The sequence below is a fragment of the Orbicella franksi genome, chromosome 9, assembly GCF_964199315.1.
Source record: "Orbicella franksi chromosome 9, jaOrbFran1.1, whole genome shotgun sequence".
NCBI lineage: Eukaryota > Metazoa > Cnidaria > Anthozoa > Scleractinia > Merulinidae > Orbicella > Orbicella franksi.
In genome coordinates, this window is record NC_138153.1 from 3,375,901 (window position 1) to 3,400,418 (window position 24,518).

Sequence of the window (24,518 nt, forward strand, 5' to 3'; positions counted from 1 at the left end):
GGAAACCTTCTAGAACAAAACTATGACTATCAAAACAAACCCAAAGAGGTATTATTTATCACATGATCCAAAGGCGACAGCTTACTCTAGGAATTCGGCCTTTAACAACAGTTCTCGTGATTTTCAGTTGCTCCGAATCATTTTTCCTTACATTTATATTCGTCACCGGAGAAAGAATCCATGGCCGCACCCAAGACTTTAAAGCAGACTGATTAAAAAGACTTTTCTCGGGTTTGTAAGGAAGTTAGCTTACTTCTTCTGTGTCATTAAGAAAATATTTATACCGAGAACCCATCGGATATCCTTGTGAGAAAGAGACCCGGCGACTTACATTTTTTAACAAAAAGTGCAATTATTGTCCTTTACCAATAAGTCTTAGGTAACGTAACGGGAATTCCACCACTAACAACTGGGGATTCAAATGGATGGGTTTTACGTCTAGCTCTTGTGCAATGTATTTATCCAGTGTGAAATCTTTGTTACATTTGGGCTTACAGAACTAACTCTTTTTTTGTCAAGCAAAAATATGTAAGAAGAGAACTGAAACGAGGAGGCAGGAATTTAAAAATATTTAAGCTGTTTAGAGATGAAACTTAAAATATTCATTTGGCCTTGGGGGAGATTCGAAATTAAAAGCCTCCTCTTCAAAGGAAGATTGGAAAATAAACAGCTATAAAAGCACACCGCCAGACAGTTAATAATTTTGTAGTCAATGTAGCCAGATCAACATGTAGGAATGTTTTTCACGTGTATGTTGTTCATATTCTAAAAGGCAACCGCCTCTCAAAAACGCATAAATTATACGGCCTATGGGGGAATAAATAAGAGTGTGTCTTGCAGTCTTCATCAGTACTTGAAGAGAGTATTTGATATTGCGGATTTATCCACCGTCTCAAGTTCCAATTTTCAAGCTAAGGTAGGAAATCAAACTATGCTTCAGTATTTTGAGTTAAACAGAGGTCTTTGAAAGTAGCCTGACTTGCTGAATAAGCTTTGGGTTAGGTCGTTGAGGGTTAAGGGAGCTACGTCACGGTTGCGCACCTTGAAAATGTTAGCCTAAATTTTTTCAATTTTGTCGTTTGTAATCCATGTTAATCTGCTCCATCCTTAAAGTGCCACTAACCCCAAATAATTTTTTTCCTTTAATAAAATCTACTAGTTTCCCTGATTTCTTCATCGAAAAATTATCTCGATTGATAAAATCCCTGCATTTCTACAGGCGTTTAAACATATAATTTCTATGTTCACGACCGCGCAAAGTGGGATCTGGGCCGGGCTACTAGTGACGTCACCTCGGGAACCGGGCTAAAACACTCAAGAGACTTTTGACTGAGCTTCGAGGGCAGTCAAAACATTTTCGGTTTATTTGTGACTCATATTTTATCAAAACTGGACAAGAACTTGCAGTGAAAGAACTGTATCATCTAGCATTACAATTCGGAGTCTAGCTACGATTTGGACGGCTGCGAAGTACATATTTTTTTCCATTTCGAAGTGCGGGTCGCCAGTGGAGATCGCCGCGTTGTATAATTATATTTAGGCCGGGATCGACAATTTGCCGGTCCATTTGGGTTATAAAGGTACGAACAATGACTGAATAGTTAGCTCACAGCTCTTAAAGAGTTATAAAGATGTCAATGAACACCAAGAGTTGGTAATTTGACTTAACGGAACGTGCAAATTTCGGAGTGTCAAAACACTTTTACATTCAATTATAACAAAGTTTCCATATAACGCGCGCTCTGATTGGCTGAAACAGCGTGCTTTATCAGAGAACAGAGCACGGGTTGATGACGGTAAGTTGGCTTCCAAGTTTTTGCTTCGGAATTTTGACGAATTTGACCCAAATTAAACATCCCCTGTGACTCAGACAAACGCAGTGGAAACGAGCTATTTGTCTGCAGTAAATATGGCTCACAGAGACCATTGTTAGCAACAGTAGTGTTAAAACTGTACTAAAATAACAAGTTTTGCTAGATTCCCGCCGACAAAACACATAGCGAAATAAACAAATTCTCAACCTAAACAGTGCTTCGATAAGGACATTATATTTGTTACGAAGGCAGAAATTATACTTAAGAAGTAAAACAACGACAGAAAACAACAATTGAACTGTCTCTGTTTATGATGAGAAGCTTTATTTTTGTAAAAATGCTCAATTGCTTAAACAACACTTACATGCAGTGTAGTAACGCTCGTTCTCCGGTCATCTCAGCGAAGTGAACCGACGAGTGGTTAATGCAAAGCTTGCTCTGATATTCTCTTCTGTGCTCGGAGTAGAACCAGTGGGAACCGTTTAGTCTTTCTAACTTTTACGCTAGTTCGGGCAATCTTGCTGCATGCGGCTACAAGCCGTAAATAATTGCAGCTCCTTTCAAATTAAACTCGGCATTTCGCATTTTCATCCGCAAGCTTTGAGCTCCGCGTTTCGTAATTTCCACTGGAAAGGTGCTCGTTTTTATGGGCCACAATACGGCCGGATTCGTCTGGACTATAAACCTTTACCTGCCCTTAGATCCGTATTTAAAAATTAACTTAAAAGCGAACTTTGAAGGCATCGTTCTTCTCTCGAAAGCCGCTCAAACTACTCGAAACTGAAAGCTTAGCTGAAGTCCAGTTTGTGATTGACAGCTGTCGCTTCGTTAGCCAATCAAATTATTTGAACAATTCTAAAAAGGATTGTGATTGGCTTATTTTAGCGTGCTTTATCAGAGAACAGTGCATCGCTGACGCCACTTTTGCTCGTTTGGAAAATAAAGTTTCGTTTGAAAATTCAGCTGAATGCGTGGAGAAATTATCGGATTCTTTATCATAAAACAAATAAAGAAGCCTCGGCTGTGCTCTGTTCTGTTGTAAAGCACTTAGGAAGCGGTAGAGCACTCAAGAAGTAGGGAAAAACACTCGACTACGTCTCGTGTTTTCCCCTACACTTCTTTCGTGCTCTACTGCTTCCTGCGTGCTTTACAACAGAACAGAGCACAGTCGAGGCTTCTTTATTTGTTAAGTATTAATTTCGCCCGAAATACAAGTTAAAGTGCGATGCAGTCGTACTCCACTTCTGCCTACTTCTTCAGATCACTGATTGAAAATGGTTTTAACATAAGAGATAAGCAGAGATGTCAGCAAACAATATTCGAAGGTGAGGTAACTTTTCGCTTCGCTATTGTCGACCGACCGTAGTATATGTATATTCGATTGGGTGTCTGGAAAACCCGAATAGCGAATAGCGAATAGTCCCGAATAGTGCGAATAGTCTCGAATAGTGCGAATAGTGGCGAACAGTCGCGAAAAGTGGCGAATAGTGACGAATAGTCGTCAGTAGTCACCGCTTTAGATCTAATATCCAGCGTTAATTAATTATCCAAATAGGCAACAGAATTTCAGTGAGTTTATTACCTTTTCTTCTCCGGACTCAAGCTAAATGGGCTGTCCATCGCCGACATTAAGAAAACAGAAAACACAAGGATAACCTAATAAAGACGTATTTACGCTTTTACAGCAGTTAAAACAGAAGAAATTTCGTTTAGAAACACCTTTTGTCCTGATAAGCGTCTGCGCTTTTTAGCGCAAAAAAAAACCCATCTTAAGTTGCTACGAGGTGAGCTGCGAGATACTGGGTACCCTATTTGTTACTATTTGCCACTATTTGCCACTATTCGCCAATATTCGAGACTGTTGGCCACTATTCGCACTATTCGTACTATTCGCTATTCGCTATTCGCGACTATTCGCTGTTCGCTATTCGCGACTATTCGCTATTCGCTATCCGGGTTTTCCAGACACCCTATTCAATTACTGCGTACGAACACTAGCTACGCAAATTTGCATATTCCGTGCTAGTGAAATCATGGAGAATTCTTCGACAAGATCTTGAAAAGAGGTCCAGCATACTTTCAGTTAAATGAATACATTTCTACTTCACTGTCATTTTAAATGAAATGTTCTTTTTACGCACGCTAATAACCTGGGAGTCCTCGACTTATTAGTTTGTGTTTCGGTTGACTGACAAGCGCATTCTTCTTCAGCACAAAATCTCCGTCGGTAGCTATAGGGTCGAATCGAAACGACGGAAAATATATAGTTTATTTGTTTGGAATTGATCGCTGGCATTACATATTTAGGTTTAGCCAATTTTTAGACGGTTTGGCGTACTGAACAGGTTAAGATAGTTGTATAATCAAGAAATTCGAACATAAAATATAAATTCACTTTTTGCTAGGCGTCGTTCCTGCCGTCGCAGACGTGACTGCTTTTAAATGTCCCTAATTAATTTTAACAGACCGTAGTCCACCCGTACTACTTGGCGACTCGTGTGTTCCGGAAGAACGGTTCATGTTTTCAAAGCCAAGGAGAAACATTTTAAAAATATCCACATTGAGAACTCCTGTCGTCTGACTTTTCAATTTGTTTCGCGTAACGCCTTCCAAAACGATAGATCAATGTAAACAGACTATTTGCAGAATTCTTAAAATTAATTTAGGGTAGGTTTCGATCATTGTAAACTTGGCGTTTTTATACGACGGAAATAAAAAAAAAACAGACCAGCGAAATGACGATACATTTCGTTTTACCATGTAGCGTGATGTTTAAGATAGAACGTTCGCGGGAAAATTCAGCCAACTTTCTCAGTGAGGATTGGGCGGGTTTGAAGTGTTTACACACCTAAATAACAATATCACATTTCAAATATTCTACCATGCAGTCTAAGAATCTATTTTAAACAGATATTTTGGTTAATTTTGACGGAAAGTCGAAACAGAGGGATTCTATTTACAAAAAAGTTGGCGGAAAATATTTCTTACGTACTTTCCAAGACCATTTACACCGATATAATTTTAACTAAACTGGTTATTGATAAAATGATTAAATTCCTTGATGAATATTGCGCTGTCATCCCTAAATTGGCTCTTTGAAAAGAAACGATTGTCACCATTGCACCGGAAAGGTGAAAACTAAGAACCAAAAAAACTTGATCTAATGTGGAAAGTGGTTATTTTACATCATAACCAGTTAGTAATACTTTATTGTTTTATGAGAGAAACATTTCATGACTAAGCTTTGTACGAGCACACAAGCTAATATGTCAATCTGATGTCTTTCTAACTTCAGAGTCTGTAAATAAAGATATATGAAAGATGGGTTGGTATTTTTCAATTTATTTCAATCAATCAATCTATTGTTACTTTGAAACTGGTTATTACCACTAAGCAATGGACGACAATTGAGCGCAATTTCGAGAACATTTTGCGTCTCAAGTCTAATCAAAAGAATTTCTGAACAGAAAAAAATAATTCCCTTGTTTAGTCGACCCCACCGGGTAGCCGTTTGTTCTCTTTTGTTTAAAATCAAGGTCTTTGATCGTAATTTTTTTCTCAACCTGATTAACCTTAAATTCGAGTTTTGGAATAATGGGTCATAGTGCAGGCGTTCCTAGCGGAGCGGCGCGAAAACTGGGGATGATAAATAGCAACATGAAAGATGGTATAGGGACAAAACCATGAATACTGACTTAACAAGCAACTGTATGATGCTTAGACAAACACCTCAGATGGTGAAGAAATCAGGTATCAAAAAAGGAGACGCAATGAATTACCTGGCATTCGTCGTCAGAATCGTCCATGTTTGTGTTGAAAAACAGAGTGCTGAAAAGCGACGTGACGCAATTGGCGAGAAAGAGGAGAGGAGCCTGCACTCATTCTGGTCAGTTGACTGAATACCCAACGCTCCCTACCCTTCTGCTACCGACTTCCCTATCCCCAATAATATGTTTTCATATTTCAAGCTGATACCAGTTTATTTTTGTTTATGTTAGTTTTAAAAATTTAATTTTACATATTTTTCGCATAATTATGCTAATTATTCGATGTTCTGGAATGTTCCGAAATGTTCCATGTTCCGGGTTTTATCGACAGCCGTTATTACCTTGTCTGTTGCAGTTCAAACATGGCTGTTAAGTTTCATCTGTGCCTGTTGCTGATAATCTTGGTGGGGATGGGTGCGCATGTTGCATTCGCAGGTAAGCACAGTATCTACTCAGTACTCAGTAAAGAAAGTACAGCACATCTTTGTGTAGAATGCCGTCAACGAAAAAATAGTCAACTACTCGGAGCATTTGATTTTACGCACAGTTTCAGCTGAGCACAATTAAGACGGTATCTATATTGCGAGTAAGCCAATTATTATTCGATATGTTTACGTCTAGTAAACAGAAATTGGTTATGGGTGCAAATCCCGTTAATTCTTGTTGAACCACTCGATTTTTTAACTTTTTTGAAAACGCAACAGGATGCAATGGCCATATCTTCACTAGATATTATTATTTTTTTATATTAACGATAAATTCTCTTTCACAGATCAACAATTCTGCGACTACCCATATGGAACGTGTTATTATGATGAGGACCCATGCCCAGAAGATATGCCGGTTGACTGTTCAGAAAATTTCTACTGCATGGAGCCGACAAACAGATGCTGCTGTTACGAGTAAGCACCGTGTAACATACTGATAAGAACAAAACTCTTTAGACGAGAATCATGACTTTTCAGTCAAGAGGAGCATCTAATTTATGCCTTTACTTCAAAACTTCCAACTGAGCTATTACATTAACCCGCCCTACCGAGTCCGGGATACGATCAAGAAAAGAGGAAGAGGGCGAAATCTACTTTCTTTGTAACTTGGAGAACATTTAAATAATGCTACTGAAACTATATCATACGCCTAAAATGTTCCCTTTTTGTTTGATATTCGAACAGCCGCCATCTCAAGCCAATCAAAATCAAACAGACAATGAGAAAAAAGTCCTAAATACATAAAATGGAATTACAAGGAAGATGGATTTTGTTAACAAAAATTTCAAATTTGGAAAAACTTGTCCTCCAAAATAGATTTCCATGGCAACATCTTGCTCTGAGTTCAGTGAAATACCATGACAAATTCTAACAGTCAGTTGGGTTATTCCTGACTCTTTTTGAGTAGATGCACTATTTTTTTTGGGTTGTACTTGTGTGCATTTTGTTGGTTTCAAACATCGGAAAATTATAGCTATCAGTACCCATCACGCTTCTGGGGGTAATTCACAAACCTAATTTAAGTCGACCCAAATTTTAGTTTAATACCACATTGGTGAGTGATTGACTCTGGTAAATAATGGTAATATGTTGTTTATTTTGTAGATGATGCGAGGTGATGATCACTCATCCAACACTGCTGCCTCCGTTTCAACTGACGAAAGTAGAATAGTCATCAATCACTTTGTTTGTAGTCATTAACTTAATGTTAACTGAATGTTATTAGTCTAAATGATCAGTATTTTATGGGTGGATGCACTTGAAGCAGTGGAATAAAAGCTGTTTAAGCAAAGCTACTGTCGTTATTCCATGAGTCGCATTATTTTCCTGCAACACACAATTAAGAACAAACTTTTAAAATAGAGACATAATGTCGTGGCAATGCTGTCCAGCGAACATACAGCTCTTGATAAGACACTGCATAAGAGTTTTCTCAAAAAACCGAAATACGCTAGTTTACATTTGCATTGGACGAGGGAAAATGATTTCAGTCTTTCACTTGCATTGGACCGTTTAAAATGATATATTCTGGGATATTCGGGAGTATATTGCGGCAAAGATCTCACTCGCTGGCGCTTTCGTAGTTACAATATCTTCTTGCAACAATACTAGTATTTGTTCGTCTACAAACAAAAAAAAAACGATAAAAACCGACGTTTCTCTATCACCAAGACGCCATTTTCAAGGTTATTGTAGAAATATTCTGCGAGTCTTTAATAAAAAAATCCCTAAATTTGCATTACAAAAGGAAAATTGAATTATATAACTGGATTCATATAAATATTCTCACGCGAGTGAAGTCTGATTGCACATGTAGACTTGGTTTTAAACGTCTAATGTATAACATATTCGTGCAATAAACGATCAAACTAGGTGGAAATTCGAACGAAACCACATACTTTTTGATGCGTTTTTGCCTATCGTCCAAACTAAAACGACCGAAAACGCAGATAAAAATGGAAGCCTTCGAATACGGTTTTAAAAGCAGAGCCTTGGTTTACCGGAGCATTGTTTTGAAAACGTACCGGTTCTCCTGCGGATAGGTGAAAACGGAGGCTTTTGAAAACGGTGCTGAAAAACGCGTCCTATACTGTCGCTTCCTTCAGCGTTTTTGATTGTTTTAGTGTGGACGAGAGCGAAAACGCATCAAAAGATTTGAGTTTTCGTTCGAAACCGGATTAGCGTGGACAGGGGAAAACACAACGAAAACGCTAGCGTGGTCGAAAACATTTTGCTTCGTTTTCGTTGAGACGAAATAACGGTTACTTTTAAAAACGCATTAGTGCTACACAAGTTAAAGCACATCGTTCTCTGACACGTTTTACACAACTCAACGGCGAGTGCGGGCTCCCGTAACATTCTGGGATACAAAAACAACAAGGAATGGAACGGACTTAGCATAAAAGAAAAAAAAAAGGTTGAGGATTACGTGTTCAGTGATTATCTAAAATGCTGAAAGATAAACGGAAAGCCGCAGATTGAGAATGATGAAGGATGCGGAAATCCTATACTCTGAATTATCCCACTGCATTTGACTTGCTTTTACAATAGCAACTGTATGAAATCTCTCTAAGCTGGAAATTCCACCGCGCGTTGTAGTGCGATACATTTACATCTCACAAGATTCATCAGTATGCAGAAAATATTTTACGTTACGTTTGCGAAGGGCGAATATTTTAAAGGGAATGAAAGTTCACGTAAACTGTGTCCATTGTCTTCTATGTTTGCACTATTAGCTTTACACATTAGCGAAGTGGTCTATTATGAATTACCCAGAAAGGAAAATTAATATATCTCTCACGAGATTCGATATGTCATTTATCTTTTTTGCTAATTTTTAAGCATCTTTTAAAACTTTTTCAAGAGACTGCTGAATCAATCGAGCCTGACAAATGGACACAATTTATCTAAAATTCATTCCTTAAATATTCGTCCTCCGCAAACGTAATGTAAACTATTTTCAGCATACTTGTGAACCTTTAGAGATATGGATGTATCACACTAGAACGAGCGGTGGGACTTTTAGTAAGTTTTACCTTCAGTTGCTATTGCTAAAGCAAGTGAAATGCGGCAGCCCATTTAGAGTAAGATTCCTGCATTCATCTTCTCCCTCTCTCCACCTTCCCGTTTATCTTAAATTAATTTGCACTTCAGATATACACTGTGAACTTGGAACTTCAGTAAAACTTGCTATAAACGTGAAGATTTCATGGCGGTTCTTTCATGGACTTAATGGAAACAAGCTTGAGACACAACAAAAAAACCTTTTGGAAGTGAGGCGGAAATGGCGAAATATTATTCTCCTCTCCATATTCTGACTATTTATTTGCTCTGATTGCTCATGCTGCCCGGCCTCGTCATGTGCAGAAATTTCTTAAGACAAAAATCTTTGCATCTCCGTCTTATCCTATGACGTTGATGTAATAATCTTGCCGCTTCCCTGAAAAACAAATCCAGTCTTGTATATTCTCGCCGATCGAACGTGCAATTTGCCGTGTAAGGAGACAAGTTTTGCCTCAACTAAAATTAGGCAAACTTACCAAATTGCAGTCGATCCTGTTATCAAACATATACTAAAAATATATTTGCGGTAACGTCAATTGTGAAAGGAAAATTTATTTTTCCCCGCGAAATAATTTCAGCCTACGCAAAAGAGTTATGAGACGAGTCCAGAGACGTCCGTTTTCGTAACCGGGTTTCTTTACGATCAGGTTTAAAACAAAGCTGCAGTTATGCAGTTGTTATAAACATAAAATTCTCATGGTTGTTCTACTTGAAGACCAGCTTGGGGTGAAACAACGAAAGGGTTGGAGAGTGAGGAAAGAGGCTGCCCTCAGATGAGTGTGATCGGCAGTCTTCCTAAGACTCAGTGAATTACTCAAAATATCCAATGAATTATGTACCATTAAGCGCTTCGTCACCTCAAGAAGATCCCATCAACAACTGTTACCCCGGCACTAGCTCCGAAAGAAACTAGAGCTGTTGTTCTAGTGTTCTTGCCTTTAAGGTACAGACGACCACCCAGCCTGTGTTGTAAGCCGCATCGTAAACGAAAAATATGTTCAGTATGTCGTTTCCAGTGTGACCTGTGCAACTCAGGTTATCTCAGGTAAACAAACGGGGACTGCCACGAACGCGAGTAAGAAGGCTACAACCAACGTTCACCATCCAGATACAAACATTAACACTATTGGAACCAACTCGACAAGGTCCCTAAACACCTAATAAGGCAGCTTCGCGTCCTAAAAAAAAAAAATTCAATTAGACTCCATTAATTCGCACGAAAGCACTTACATAATTCAATTTTCCATTTATTACGCACAGATTTTTTTCGACAAAAGCCTTGATGATGGCGTCATAAAGACACCGAAACGTCAATTTTTATCGTCTCGCTTTGCTTGTACATGAAACTTCTATTAAGACGCGTGTCTTGTGCCACGTACCCAGACTGTTCGTTCCCTACGAACACAGATGATCTGGTAACTAATGATGGGTACGCCCGGGGATTGATCCCACATAATAAGGACGGGTGCTCGTCGGAAATTTTGAAAAGAACCCCTAACAAGTACCAAGGGCGTGGTTTAAAATGTTTTTTTTCTTTTACCCCTAAGAGTTACCAATTCTAAAACAACACTTTATCTTCTGTCATTTTATTTTAGCTCAATACCCTAAGAGGTACTGCAAAAGCTCCTGTCGTGGACCTTTTGGGGCTGAACACCCTAAGACGTATCAAAACCGTGTTTTTAACCCCTAAAAGGTAAGACTAGCACCGCCGTCCTTTTTATATGGGTGGAGAGGGTACGCTGCTGCCGCCGTGAAAATAAATGAGAGAGCAGAGCACGCTGTTATTCGGCAAATTAAATCACAGTCAAAACAGCGTGTCTAGGTAACCATTCACAACTGATATTAAATTTAAGTGGATTCTGTCTTGCCTGTAAGGTTGACTCATAACATTTTGAAATTGAAACTGAATTGAAAAAAAAAATTACATGTTTAATTTACAGCAAAAACGGACAAGCAATTTCCCGAAAAGTTGTCGGCTTGAAATATAATAGTTTACTTGTATCTGACATAAACATGTCGGAGGCAAACCGGAATTTTACTTTATATCAACTTGATAAACTCAGTCTTCACGGGGGTCAGTAAAACGATCAGCTCTAGGACTCACAAACATGAAAGAAAAATAATGCATTGAAAGGTTTCCTCCAATGAGCCTTTATCCACTAGAAAATCGAGTTTGATCTGAAAAGATAGCGTCATTATAGGAGGAATCGAAATTTTATGAAGGAAACGCAATTTAAAAACTGATAAAAATGACAACGTATCCATTTCGATGATTGACCGATAACGACATATAGACTTCAATGATTAGAATTACGAACGCGTATTCAGATTAAAAACAAATACTGTGTTATGGGATTCAAGGCAAACTTTAGAATAAACTAATAAGAAACATGATGTTGTTTGTGTCCAAACGAATAATATGAAATGCGTTCTCTCGTACCGCACAAATAGCATTTTTCTTGTCTCACAATATTACCATTTCCTTTGACGTAATTTAAGGTGAGGGACTTTGTTTGAGGGAGAATTAAAACAAAATCTCCGATATCAATAAATAACGGATGTATAGAGAAAGAAAACGTCAACAAAAATGCTCAGTGATTGAACTGTTTGTTTTAATAAATTCGCAATGAGTTAGTTAAAATAAGAGATAATCTAATTGCCGCGTGTCGCGTGTCGCGTGTCGCGTGTCGCGGGTAAATTGTCGCGGGTCCAGAAAATTGTTGCGGGTCCGAAAAACTGAACTTTTATAGTTTCCTAGTTTTCCAAACACAATAACAACAACAATAGCTTTAACCCATTGACTCCTGTGCCTGTCGTAACCGGCCATGACGAGCCTTGGCCTTTCTTCCACTTCTGACGTCATCACCCTTGACTAAAATTGGCATCATCTATGCTCAACTTCTGCAGGAGGAAAAGATCTTTCCAATGATACCCAGATTAGAGTTATCAGCCCAATGGAGCCTGAGATATGCACAAAAATGCTCAAAAAGTTGAGTGAAAAACTCAGAGCAAAATTTCCTGCCCCTACACGTAGCTACTCCATGGCAAAAATTGCCTGTCTCGATGATGCTTTCTCAGAATGTTTTAAACTGGAAACAAGCCCAGTAGAAGGTCAATCAATGCAGCGAAAGAAAAGAAAAGGAGAAAAAGGAAAGGCGAAAAAAAAAAAAAGTAAAAAAGTCGAAAAGCCTAAAGACGTAGGTCACTTTCTCGTCCAAAAACGTAACAGTAGATTGATTGATTGAAATAAATTGAAACATACCAACCCATCTTTCATATATCTTTATTTACAGATTCTGACGTTAGAAAGACTCCAAACTGACATATACGCTTGTGTGTTCTACTACAATGCTTAATGTTTCCCTCATAAAACAACAGCGTAGTACTGGTTATGATCTAAAACAACCATTTTCCACATTACATCAAGATTTTTTGGCTCTTAATAATAATCAATATTTAAACAGGGTGACCCCTTCAGTCGCAGGACTGGTATCAACGGGGGCCCTGTATAACGTAAAATAAAAAGAGCATGTTTAGTTTTCGCTAGCGTGGAATTGACCTTTCCGGTGCGATAGTGACAAACGTTTCTTTTGAAATAGCCAGTTCTGGGATAACAACATATTATTCATCAAGGAATGTAATTATTTTATCAATAACCAGTTTAGTTAAAATTATATCGGTGTAAATGGTCTCGGAGAGTATGTTAAAGTATTTTCCGCGAAATTTTATAGTGAAAATATCACTCTGTTTGGACTTTCTGCCAAAGTACACTAAAATATCTGCTTGAAATTCAAAATGTGATATTGTTAATGAGGTGTGTAAACACTTGAAACCCGCCCAATCCTCACCTGGTAAGTTGGCTGAATTTTCCCGCGAACGTTATATCTTAAGCATTACACTACATGGTAAAACGAAATGTATCCTTACGCAGTTTTATACCATATCTGTAGACTTTTTTTTTTCCAGGACTATCATAATTGTTGAATAGCAAGCCAGATGCATACAATCTTTATTTCAATTTACGTTTTGAGCGCACAAACGTGCAATCCCGTTGTTCAAAAAAACAGCCACAAATAGCTGGAAATTACAGCTTAAATTAGCAAGAAATCATTATTACTAATTTCGATTCCTTTTGTTTATGCAACCAACACATTGCAACGACAGGTAAGGTGTCACATTGGCAAGAGTAATGATAGTAATTTTAATTAGTTTTGTTGAGAGCAAAGTTACGCCCATGTTAGGGCCAAAGTGATCACGTTTCCTGAGATCAATAACCCTTCGCAATGTTGTTGAGTTTCAAATTTCATTGTTTAACTACAGTGTGTATTCTTCCACGTCACTGGTCCATTTAAGAAAAAAGTGGCCATCCTTCGTTCTCAATTGACGTTGTGATTGGTTAAATCGCCTATTAGTAGCACAAGTCGAAAAATTGGTTTCGCTTGTATATTGCTCATAGATAGGTCCTAGTGAGAAAAGAAACGGACCATAGTTAGTTTCTGCTAATACAACTTTCTTTGGTAGAAATATGCCAAAAACGATTTCGTTCCGATTGGGTTCAAAATCTACTTCCGGTTTTGCTGAATTTTCTGAATATTTGATTGCTTCGCGCTCCGCAGAACGACTACTTGAGAATCTTTCAATGGATTTTATAATTAGTTCAGGTCTTCGTGGTATGACTGAGCGAAAAATAAAAGAAATCAAAGTTAGTTTTGAGCCCGAACACGAGATCAAGCAGACACGCGAACAGTTTACAATGTGTTGCAAGCGAATTATTGCATTGAAACATCGCCATATTTTTCTATGGGCTATAACGTAAAATACCATAAAAACACTTTCTACGGGTTAAATATACACCCACCTGTTAGGATATCAAAAAATATCTCTGGGCAAATGGTTTTAAGTCGCCCACCTTGGCCTGTGTTTCTCATAGATTTTCCCCAAAATCCGCGGTTGGAATGTAAACAATTGCGTGACGCGAATAGTCACTCTCGAGTAAATATTCGTTTCCAACAATCCGATGAAAGCAATTTTTGAGACGTTGTGTGGATAAAATAATGGAAAATTCCTTTTTTTTGGTTTAAGTTAGTATAAATATATATATTTATATTTTTCATTTGCATTGCAACACCCACGACATCCCTGATAAAGAACGTGACTACGGTGCTCCGGGAAATGATTCAGGTAAATGGTTTTTAACACTTGTTTATTTCCAAAAGATGGCTCAGTTATTAATTTCACTGATAAGTTACAATGCAGTGGCAGTTTTAGAGATACTCTTAACCAATCCTCTATGGTTTATGGCAACTGAATCATTGACTGACAAATAAAGTCAAGTGGAAATACCATAAATTCTATAAACTACTAACTGCGTTATGGCATCTCAGCTCTTCTAGCTGTGTACAAAATTTGTACTTTGAACACAATATGCTCAAACTCAGCCAGAAAACCCCAAATGAATTAGCCGAGGAAGAAATTGCGCTTGCGTTTCAATCATACTGGGAAAAAATCCATCTTTTCTACTTTGGTTGTTTGATCAATTAAGTGACACTTTTAACTCTATTCGCTACCTGTCTCAAATTTTCAGATCATAACACTGGTAGACAAATAAACATTACAGTGTTCGATCTATGAACAACAAAAGTCCATCTTGTTTTGTTCGCGGAAATCGGTCACGGAAGAGCGAATTTCAATGAAATATATATAATTTGATTAAGCAATTAGCCAAAATAGGGGGCGTCAATGAAACCAGGAACATGGAACATTCTGGAACATCCCGGAACATTCCGGAACATCGAATAATTATAATAATTATGCCAAAAATATGTAAAATTAAATCTTTAAAGATTAAATCAAACAAAAATAAACTGGTATCAGCTCGGAAAATAAAAACAAATCAAAAACATAACAAAAAAAAAGAAGAGAAAAAGAAAGAACATTAAAATGGAAGTGAATGCAATGAGTGAAGACTAGCAACTAAGAAGAGTAATCTATTCCTTCCAGTCGTTCGCCGTCAGTTTAATCACGTGACTGTCTCTTATTCCCAGATTTCGTTCTTCACAGAAAACCAAGGTGGTGGCGTTCGAACTCCTTAATCAGACCTAAAAATATGAATACACGAGTGTGATTTCTTTATTCAATTCATTACGTCAATACAAAGAAATGCGTATACACGATTTCTCATGAAGAAATAGTTTCTCCATGAGATAGAAATAGAACTCTTCAGCATTGACTTTCTTGTCTAAACTAGTTCGGACTTCTCGAGCTCTGATGACAGTGTAAACAAATACAAACACAAAATTTAAAAACATTTGGCGACGCGCGCGCTGTCTTGCAGGGTCGCTGGTCAAAACTTTATTGTCTCAAGAAATATTTGTTACAACTGTTCAAATGCATTTCCTGGAAATTTTTTTGTCCCGTACAAGTTAATACTTAATTAATGAAAAATAGTTTTAACGCAGGCTATAATCTATTCATCGCTAGTTCAACTTCACGTGCAGATCGTGCAGATCGTTATCTGACATTCGATCAAACTTCTATCGAGCCATTCGTACACCACCAAAGTAGACCAGACATGTGAAGTACGGGCGTGAACGCGCTGCTCTAATCTTTGATTACTTCTAGAATAATAACTTGCTTGTTACTTGGGCTTCCTCGAAGGTTTGGTGGATCATAGCGTCAGGCGTTCCTAGCGGAGCGGCGCGAAAACTGGGGATGTGCAACATGAAGACGGAACAGTGACAAGACTATGGCTATTGACTTAACAAGCAACTGTATGATGCTCAGACGAACATCTCAGATGTTGAAGAAATCAGGGATCAAAAAAGGAGACGCAATGAGTTACCTGGCATTCATCGTCCGAATCATCCATGTTTGTGTTGAAAAACAGAGTGCTGTAAAGCGACGTGACGCAACTGGTGGGAAAGGAGAGGAGCCTGCACTCATTGTAGTCAGTTAAATGAATACACAACGCTCCCTGCCCCTCCCCTGCCGACTCCCCTATCCCCAATAATATCTTTTCATATTTCGAGGTGACACCAGTTTATTTTTGTTTATTTTAGTTTTGAAAATTTAATTTTACATATTTTCCTCATAATTATTATAATTATTCGATGTTCCGGAATGTTCCGAAATGTTCCATGTTCCATGTTCCATGTTCCATGTTCCATGTTCCATGTTCCTTGTTTTCTCGATGGCCCAAAATAGGTTGACCGCCAAAACAGTCTAGGTTTAGCCTAACCCTAACCCTAAGTTTTAAGACTGAAGAAAAAAATATCTGTTAAGATAATATTATTGACCATTTCAGTTGTTTGAAAAGGAACATTCGCACACATTAACTATATGTACACTACGTGCGTAACCTGGAAAGCAATCCGTCCAGCACAGTTTTACTAGCTTACCGAGACTTAGTTGATGTCTCTTATTTATGATTTAAACTTTTAGGATTTGTTTAGTTTACTTTTTTCGACTTTTTGGAAGGAGAAAAGGCACCAAATGTCGACAAGCTGACTGGTACAAATAAAAACGTTTTTAAAACCGGGAATCGATCCGTCGAAATCAACAAATACAAATTTAATCACTGTAGCGTTCCTTCAGATCACGTAAGGCTACAAACCAACAATATCAACTTGTTATTACGCTTAACAAATGAACTTAGAACGATTTTCTTTCTAGAACTCATTCTTGTAATTAAAATGATCAAAGAAAGAACGAGAGCTTAAAACGACATAGCCGTAAGACCCGAACTCAATTGCTATTAATTAGCGTGTTTAATTAACGAAATTTCTAAAGCGATGCCTTTCAACTTATTAAAGCTAAAAGTGGTCCATTATGTTTTTCTTTTTTCGCCCAAATGTTCTAAGATAGCCATCTGCAGTTTGTTGGAAATGAATTACTGTATTCAAGGTGACTGCCCGCGTCACGCAAATGTTTACATTCTCACGGTGGTTCAGGTCCAGGGCCAAGGCCACACAGGCCCAAGGCGGGCGACTTAAAACCATTTGCCCAGAAATGTTTTTTGATTTTCAAACAGGTGGGTGTATAGTTAACCCGTAGAAAGTGTTTTTATGGCATTTAAAGTTATAGCCCATAGAAAAATATGGCCGGTGACATTTTATTATAACTCGTTTGAAACACATTGTAATATTTTGCGTTTCTGTTCGATCTCGTTTCGGGCTCAAACGAAACCTCGATTCATTTTATTTTTCGTCCAGTCATACCATGAAGATCTGAGCTGAATATAAAAACCATTGAAAGATTGCCAAGTAGCTGTTGTGCGACGCGCAAAGCAATCAAATTTTCAGAAAATTCAGCTTAAACGGAGGTAGATTTTGAGCTCAATCGGGGCGAAATTGTTTTTCGAAAATTTCTTCCAAAAAATGCTGCATTAGCAGAAACTAAATATGGTCCGTTTGTTTTCTAGCTAGGGCCAATCTATGGGCAAAAAATGAGCGAAATCGATTTTTCGACCTGTGCCGTTGTTTGGTACATATTTATGGGCAGTGGCTCTTAACCCTTTGAATAGCAACTACGCATATATGCATATATGCGTAATTAATGGTCGTGCGCTTTGTACCACTTGTGACGTCAGCAATTTAAATGTCATCAGATATTCTTGATAAGCAGATAGTATTGCTAGGCTAGGCCTTTCCGCAAAATGGTCATGTTTAGATATCGACGACATTCCGACGTTGCAAATCGAAAAACAACGTTATCAGTTTTGGTGCAAAACGGTGGTAAAGTGGTCCACTACGCCTATGATTGATCAAGGTCCATTTCTAAACTTCGCCCGTAATTAACATCCAACTTTTTACGGCAGCCAGAAAGAACATACAATGCAAAAGGTAGCCAATGTAAAAGGGCCGAGAAAAACAGAAAGAAAAGGGGCAACAAACAAAATTGAGAACGGTTAATGGCAAACAAAAAAAAAAGTCCAAATTTTGGCTTATACGCATGCCCGGAATTGAAATTTTGCTCAATTTTGTGCGTAATCCTTGAAAAATCTCTTCTTTTAGTCAAAAAGGCTTTCTTAGCAAAACTTAGGCTTATTTAGCGTCATGACAGCTAAAAAAACCTGACTAAACGGTTAAAAACGGTTTTTTTTTTTGGCGAAAGTTTGGTATTCAAAGGGTTAATCGTTGTTTCACTTTCCTCATATATTTATAAACGCTTGATCCATTCTAAATTTGTAATTTAGATGTATTTCGTTCCTCAAAGACGAAGCTCAAAGAGCAAAACAATTCTGTATTCGGAATGGCCATTGAGAAACACGGCCAGATTACAGGCGACCTCCGGCGTGCGTGTCTTTTTATTAAAATCCCCGAATACATAGCTACAATCATGGACAAAAGTCTTGGGACAAATTTACACTTGTGGCGCTTTTTCACACGCGCCAAACAAACAGTCACGCGTGAATTCAACTACACTTGCTCAGCCCCTGCCCCCGCCCCACCTACAATGTTGGACATTTCTCCAGAGTTTTAACATTGTATGGGGTAGGGGAGGGGTGGGGGGGGGGGGGCAGAAACAAATTTTGAAAAGGATAACAGTGCTTTTTCAAACTCCGTTTTTAAAACACACATAATTCATGCAATGACGCAAGTGTCCCAAGGAATTTTGTCCACCATTGTAGTTCACCAGTGGTTCGAAGCCTCAACAATCTTCTTCCGTCGTCTTCTCAGAAACAAAATATTGTTATTCCCGAAGTGACGTCAAAAGCCAACTCGTCCCATTCTCCGCTATTCCTCCGTCGTGAACATGGAAAAGGGCAAATTTACAAACTTTAAAAATTCATAGAACATTAATGAAAATAGCTAAAACGATAATTTTTTCGCAGTGGTGATCAGGAGAAAAAGGAAATTTATATTAGCGAAAAAAAATTTGGGGGGGTTAGTGGCACTTTAACCATCTTCGTTCGTTCATGGTATATTATTATCTTTTTGGTGTTTCTCTATCGCAGTAAGCCACTATTTTCAGGTTCCCTATAATTTTAAAATAATATTTTGTACGTGGTCAAAATAACTCAAAATACCGTGACTGAGCTTCTTTAAATCATAAGGAGCTTTAAGAACGTTGTGCATTTGTTTTCTCTAAGTTTTCCTGTTTTCTGTTGCTTTAAAGGTAGTTATGGACACCAAAGTTGCCTGCCTGTTGTTGATCATTTTGAGGGCCCTTACCGTGCAGGGTGCTGTCTCCGGAAACAAGAGGATGAACCCCTTGCACGCCAGGCAGTATGGCGAGGGTGAGTGTCTCTTTGTTCCATTGACGAGAAACGCACGTTGTTCAAATTGTACCTTTTAACTGATTTGTGACCATATTCATTAGAATGAACTGCAATTCTTAGGTTGTGTTTGGAGCATGACTCGTTGTTTGCTAACAAACAAACGACTTCTGTTGTTTTTGTTTACAGACTGCAAGAACGATTTGGAAGAGTTTTGCGTCCCGCAGAACAGGGACTGCCCATACACCTCAATATGAACCATTCAACAAGTACTGCGAGTAGAACTCTAGTTGCTGCTGCATGTCCTCTGGGTATGGATTCTTAGCGGGGAATTTTTTATTTTATTTGTTAACTTGTCAATACTTCAATCCCGTATTTACATTTGTTGTTATTGCTTGGTTTTTTTTTTTTTTTTGGTTTTTTTTGTTTTGTTTGTTTTTTTTTTACAATAACTACATTACACCGTTTTTGTGATAAAAACTAGCGATAAAAACTGCGAGTTAAAAATACAAAATTAGCATAAATATGTTTCTATCAGTAGAAGATAGTACTTCAAAAATCAAAGTTAATTAAAAATTTATACACAAGGATACATAAACTAAGACCCCGTCCAGACTAGGTCGGAGGAATTTGAAAACGCAACATTGCTTTTTCAAAATGTGTCCGGCGTAGTGTGGACTAAAAACATTTGATGCATTTTGAGAGTGAAAACGGCGTTTTCAAATTTCTCCGGCGTAGTGCGTCGGGACCTAAATAACTCACATCTATTTTACGAGATGGAATAGACTGATCTGAAGACTGGCCTGTTTTGTTAAAAAATTAACTCCATTTATAATCAGTATTATATAATTTAACGGGTTCCAACGTTCTGCTACTTTTCAAAGCTCCTCGCTAGCAATGTTATATTATGAATAATGTTTAACCCCGAGCAGGGGCCCCGAGTAATTATAAACATCTTTTCTTTTCCCAGGTATTGATTGCAGCAATGACGTCTCGACAATGGAATGACGGCCTTAACTTAGTAAATGTGGGTAATTGTAAACTTCAAAAAATGTAACAAGAGGATAAATAAAGGCTGAATCATTCAATAACGTTTCTCCTGTCTCTATCCTTTGTTGTGAGGGGTGGGGGGGGGGGGGGGGCACAACCTCCCGCTTTCCGAACCCTGCTCTCCCGCTCCCCTTACCTTTATCCCTCGACTCCCGTTTTTGTCCGTCTTGCTACCGTCCCCTGTAAATAAGGAGACTCAAAACACATCCTCGTCATTTAGCTGCGAAATCCTTAGGCGTTTCTTTTCGTTTTTCCCTTTTTCTTTAGCCTTGCTCCTCTTGCTCACGTCTTTTGACAGCTTAAGTGACAACATTTCATGACCTATGACGTAACCACCGGGTTTCCAATTTTACCGGAAGTAAGCCTCAGTTTTTCAGCCCAAGGGCGGGTTTTCATTTTTCCGTCGGTCCAGAAGTCTCAAAATAAGCTAAATGTAAGTAAAAAAAAATCTTGGGTTCTTGCCCCCTTCGCCATCCAATGCAATATTGAACCTCAAGAGAAATTAACTTCAACAAACGTGTTCAACATTTTGGCTCGTGGGGAGAGGCTGAACAAGTGAAATTGCATTCGCGCGCGACTGTTTGTTTAAGCTGTGAAAAAGATCCACAAATGCAAATTTGTCTCAAGATTTTTGTCCATGATTGTAGAATGGATCATATAATTTTCCGAGTTCTCGGAAAATTTGTCCTTGTCTGTTTTGCCTTTGCATGTCAAATTTGTCTTTGCCTATTTTGCGATCAAGAAATATCAAGCGGCGGCGTTCAACTACCAATTCTAGTATTCCTGCTAGAGAATTGGAAACAACCAAACAAACGGATGCTTCAACGTAAATAGAAGTAACTGAAGGTAAAACCTACGTGTAGAGTGAAGTGAATTGAAGAGGAGAAAACAGGAGGAAAAAATATTGCACATTGCAGTGATGGGAGGGAGAAAAATCCTTTCTGTTGTTCCATGCAGTTGATGTTGGTTATAATTCAATGTCATGAAGTCAAATCTCCTAAATAGAGCACCAAAAGAAGTCATTTGTCTCCCCTAACTTAATTGTTATCTATTTAGCCATGTTTGCAGCCTTAAGGATCCATTCAGAAGAGTTTCAAGTCATAGCCATAATGGTAAAGAAACTCACATAATTCACAAGCTGCTTAAAGAAATATCAATAATTATATGTTCCAATGCACTATAAAGGGGGACGTGATCAGTGGTCTAGTAAATATTGTTAAACAAGTTGTTTCGGAGCGCGTTTTCTGTATTTACTTCAATACTCAAGCATGATTTCCTGTTTTATTCTTAAAAGACACAAAAACGCATTTCACTGAAACATATATGGGAATATAGCCCCCATGTGAGAATTTAATAAAAGTACCATGATAATTATTATCAAATGAGTTGTATGATCTGGTATGTGTGTTTAACCTGTTTTAAACATTTCATTGCATGTCTTATGATACTTAACTTTAACATTGAGGTATAATTTATACGTCGAGGTGTTTAGTATGTGCTGGTCGACGTCCATCTCCTTGTACAACAACCGTGAAGTTTCTTCACGCTATTTACCGACGTGCCCTTAGAGGAAGCAATACAGATACTCGCCGATATAGCGTTTGTGGATAACTAGTTCAATGAAACACACCACTTGAACCTCAGCAGAATGGACCTTGGAGATCTTCTCAAAGCATCCACCAAAGACCAACTGTTTAGTTCAATGGACAACTTTATGGACAGACCAATGGCGTCGCCATGGGCTCTCCACTCGGGCCACTGCTCGCTAATGTCCTCATGGGATCCATGGAAGAAACTCTGGTTCATGAAGGCAAAATGCCTTCATTTTACAAGAGATATGTTGACGACACTTTAACTATAATGCCTGACACAGCATCAGCAGCTACCTTTCTTTCGGTCCAGGCTGAATATTCTTATTTTTCTACCTATTTTAGACTGAAAATTTTCTGCTGAATGTTCTTAGATTATAGCGTATAATGTCTTGCAGAAATGAATTTAGCATCGAACATACGGCTAGCGCTGTTTTTGTTGTCTCTTGGCTAGTTCTGCGCGCTTTTTAGACGGAAAGGAAGAATTTTATACGCTTTAGTTCAAAAGATAAAATTTCATTGTACCCAAATTTTCAACACACATAATTGTATTCTTTTCAAAATTTCAGCCTCGGGTTAATTCTTAAAATCTTCTTAAAATTTCGCAAACTTCAGCCTCGATATTTTAACACAAAATAAAGAGAGTATGGAAGATTGCTGTCAGCTGTCCAAACGAGCAGTTCATCTCCACCTCTTTCGACATATATGTTTTTCAAAATTTAAATGCATGGAGATCAAAGTCTATATATTGCTGGCAGAAGACACTGAAAACGTTCTACTCCCGAATAAAAACGAAAAGAACATACAATTATAAAACCACTCTTAAACTCAAGTCCACCAACTGTAAATATTTGGAACTGTAAATATTTTTATTTGCAACAAAAGATTCACAAATGCTCATAACTACTCAAAACAAAGATAGCTTTGGCGCTCAAATTATTGACTACAGGTAAATGTCGGAACCGCTTTGAAAACAACGCCTTTCAAAACAATTATAAGAGAATGTCATTATAATTGAACACCTATTATGAGCACGGTTCTTAATTAAACAAAAAGAAATATTAAATGTTTTGTGTACGTCGTCAGTATCGATACAGTTCTTTCACACAAGATAATACATGTTGGCATATAGCTTTTGGTGTTTAAAAGCACAACCTCTTAGTTCGCCGGTAAGGCTGTGTTTTTAAACATAGTCTTAAATAAATCAATTTATTATGAGAACTTTACAGATAACACTGACTAAGCAGTCGGTCTCAGTTTTTAACAAAAACGACACTAATCAAAACAAGTACAAGTAGGTATTTTTACCGTGCTTTTCATAGCGGCGCCCGTAATTTTCAAATATTTAGAATAGTCAGAAGGAATATATTTTTTCGTAAATTGACCGACATTCTCTGACAACATTTGAAGAGTTATAAATGTTGTCAGAGAAGCAAACATGACCAAGTATCATAAACGTGGCAAACCGAATAAGAGACAGTCTTTTATTTGCCCGTAAAGTTGACTAGAGTATTCAAAAGAACAGAAAGAGCAATATTTTCAATAATGTTAAGAGGTACGTAGCATACATTGGACATTGAGCCAAATTCGGCCTCACTCACTGAGCCGGTCTATCTGCGTTTGATAGTAGTTGCTCTTAATACCAGTGGCTTTTACCTCTTCACCAGTTTCTAAGTATCTTTTGTTCTGTGACATGAACAAACGGAGTTATATAGCACTAAAGCGATAATACAAAAATTGTTTTTGAGGTCGCCTAACGGTCTACTTAATCGACCCATCATGCGTTCGATAGTTTGCACCCGGCAACAGGTGCGTTGAAATGTGCTTTACATCAAACAATTGAAACCTCTTGCCCACCTATCCGGGCTTGGCCATTTCTGTACTTGTACCGTAATAAAGTGAACAATATCAACTGACTTGGAAATCAGTCTTAACGTATAACAAAGAAATTACTAAGACCTTTGTCCGATAGTGATATCTAGGAACATTGTACAACCGAGACTCAGATCATCTAGAAAAGCTTTTGAGTATCACTAGTTTTGATTTGAGAATTTGGCGGTCTCCCCTAACTTAATTATTATCTATTTAGCCATGTTTCCAGCCTTAAGGATCCTTTCAGAAGAGTTTCAAGTCATAGCCATAATGGTAAAGAAACTCACATATAATTCACAAGCAGCTTAAAGAAATATCAATAATTGTATGTTCCAATGCACTATAAAAGGGGACGTGACCAGTAGTCTAGTAAATATTGTTAAACAAGTTGTTTCGGAGCGCGTTTTCTGTATTTACTTCAATACTCAAGCATGATTTCCTGTTTTATTCTTAAAAGACACAAAAACGCATTTCACTGAAACATATATGGGTATATAGCCCCCATGTGAGAATTTAATAAAAGTACCATGATAATTATAATGAAATGAGTTGTATGATCTGGTATGTGTGTTTAACCTGTTTTAAACATTTCATTGCATGTCTTATGATACTTAACTTTAACATTGAGGTATAATTTATACGTCGAGGTGTTTAGTATG

General features: G+C 37.9%; 1 protein-coding gene and 1 pseudogene across 2 annotated transcripts; both read left to right on the forward strand.

The window, feature by feature from the left end:
* The first annotated feature begins 810 nt into the window (after positions 1-810).
* LOC145497265 (small cysteine-rich protein 2) lies at positions 811-7,602 on the forward strand. 2 transcript variants are annotated; one of them, XM_081477090.1, is made up of 4 exons: positions 811-916; positions 5,937-6,016; positions 6,354-6,483; positions 7,174-7,377. In XM_081477090.1, exons 2-4 carry the CDS (start codon positions 5,944-5,946, stop codon positions 7,175-7,177), a joined length of 207 nt encoding a protein of 68 aa, XP_081333216.1. In that variant the 5' UTR covers positions 811-916; positions 5,937-5,943; the 3' UTR covers positions 7,178-7,377. The 2 variants fall into 2 exon arrangements, with proteins under 2 accessions (XP_081333216.1, XP_081333217.1); XM_081477091.1 differs by having other exon boundaries at positions 857-916; positions 5,913-6,016; positions 7,174-7,602.
* An 11,043-nt stretch (positions 7,603-18,645) lies between these two features.
* LOC145497270 (small cysteine-rich protein 6-like) lies at positions 18,646-19,966 on the forward strand (annotated as a pseudogene).
* The last annotated feature ends 4,552 nt before the right edge of the window (positions 19,967-24,518 follow it).

Coding starts and splice junctions, on each gene's coding strand:
- LOC145497265 (XM_081477090.1), top strand. CDS start 5,944: ATGGCTGTTAAGTTTCATCTGTGCCTGTTGCTGATAATCTTGGTGGGG. Junction 6,017..6,353: donor TGCGCATGTTGCATTCGCAG/GTAAGCACAGTA, acceptor TCTCTTTCACAG/ATCAACAATTCTGCGACTAC.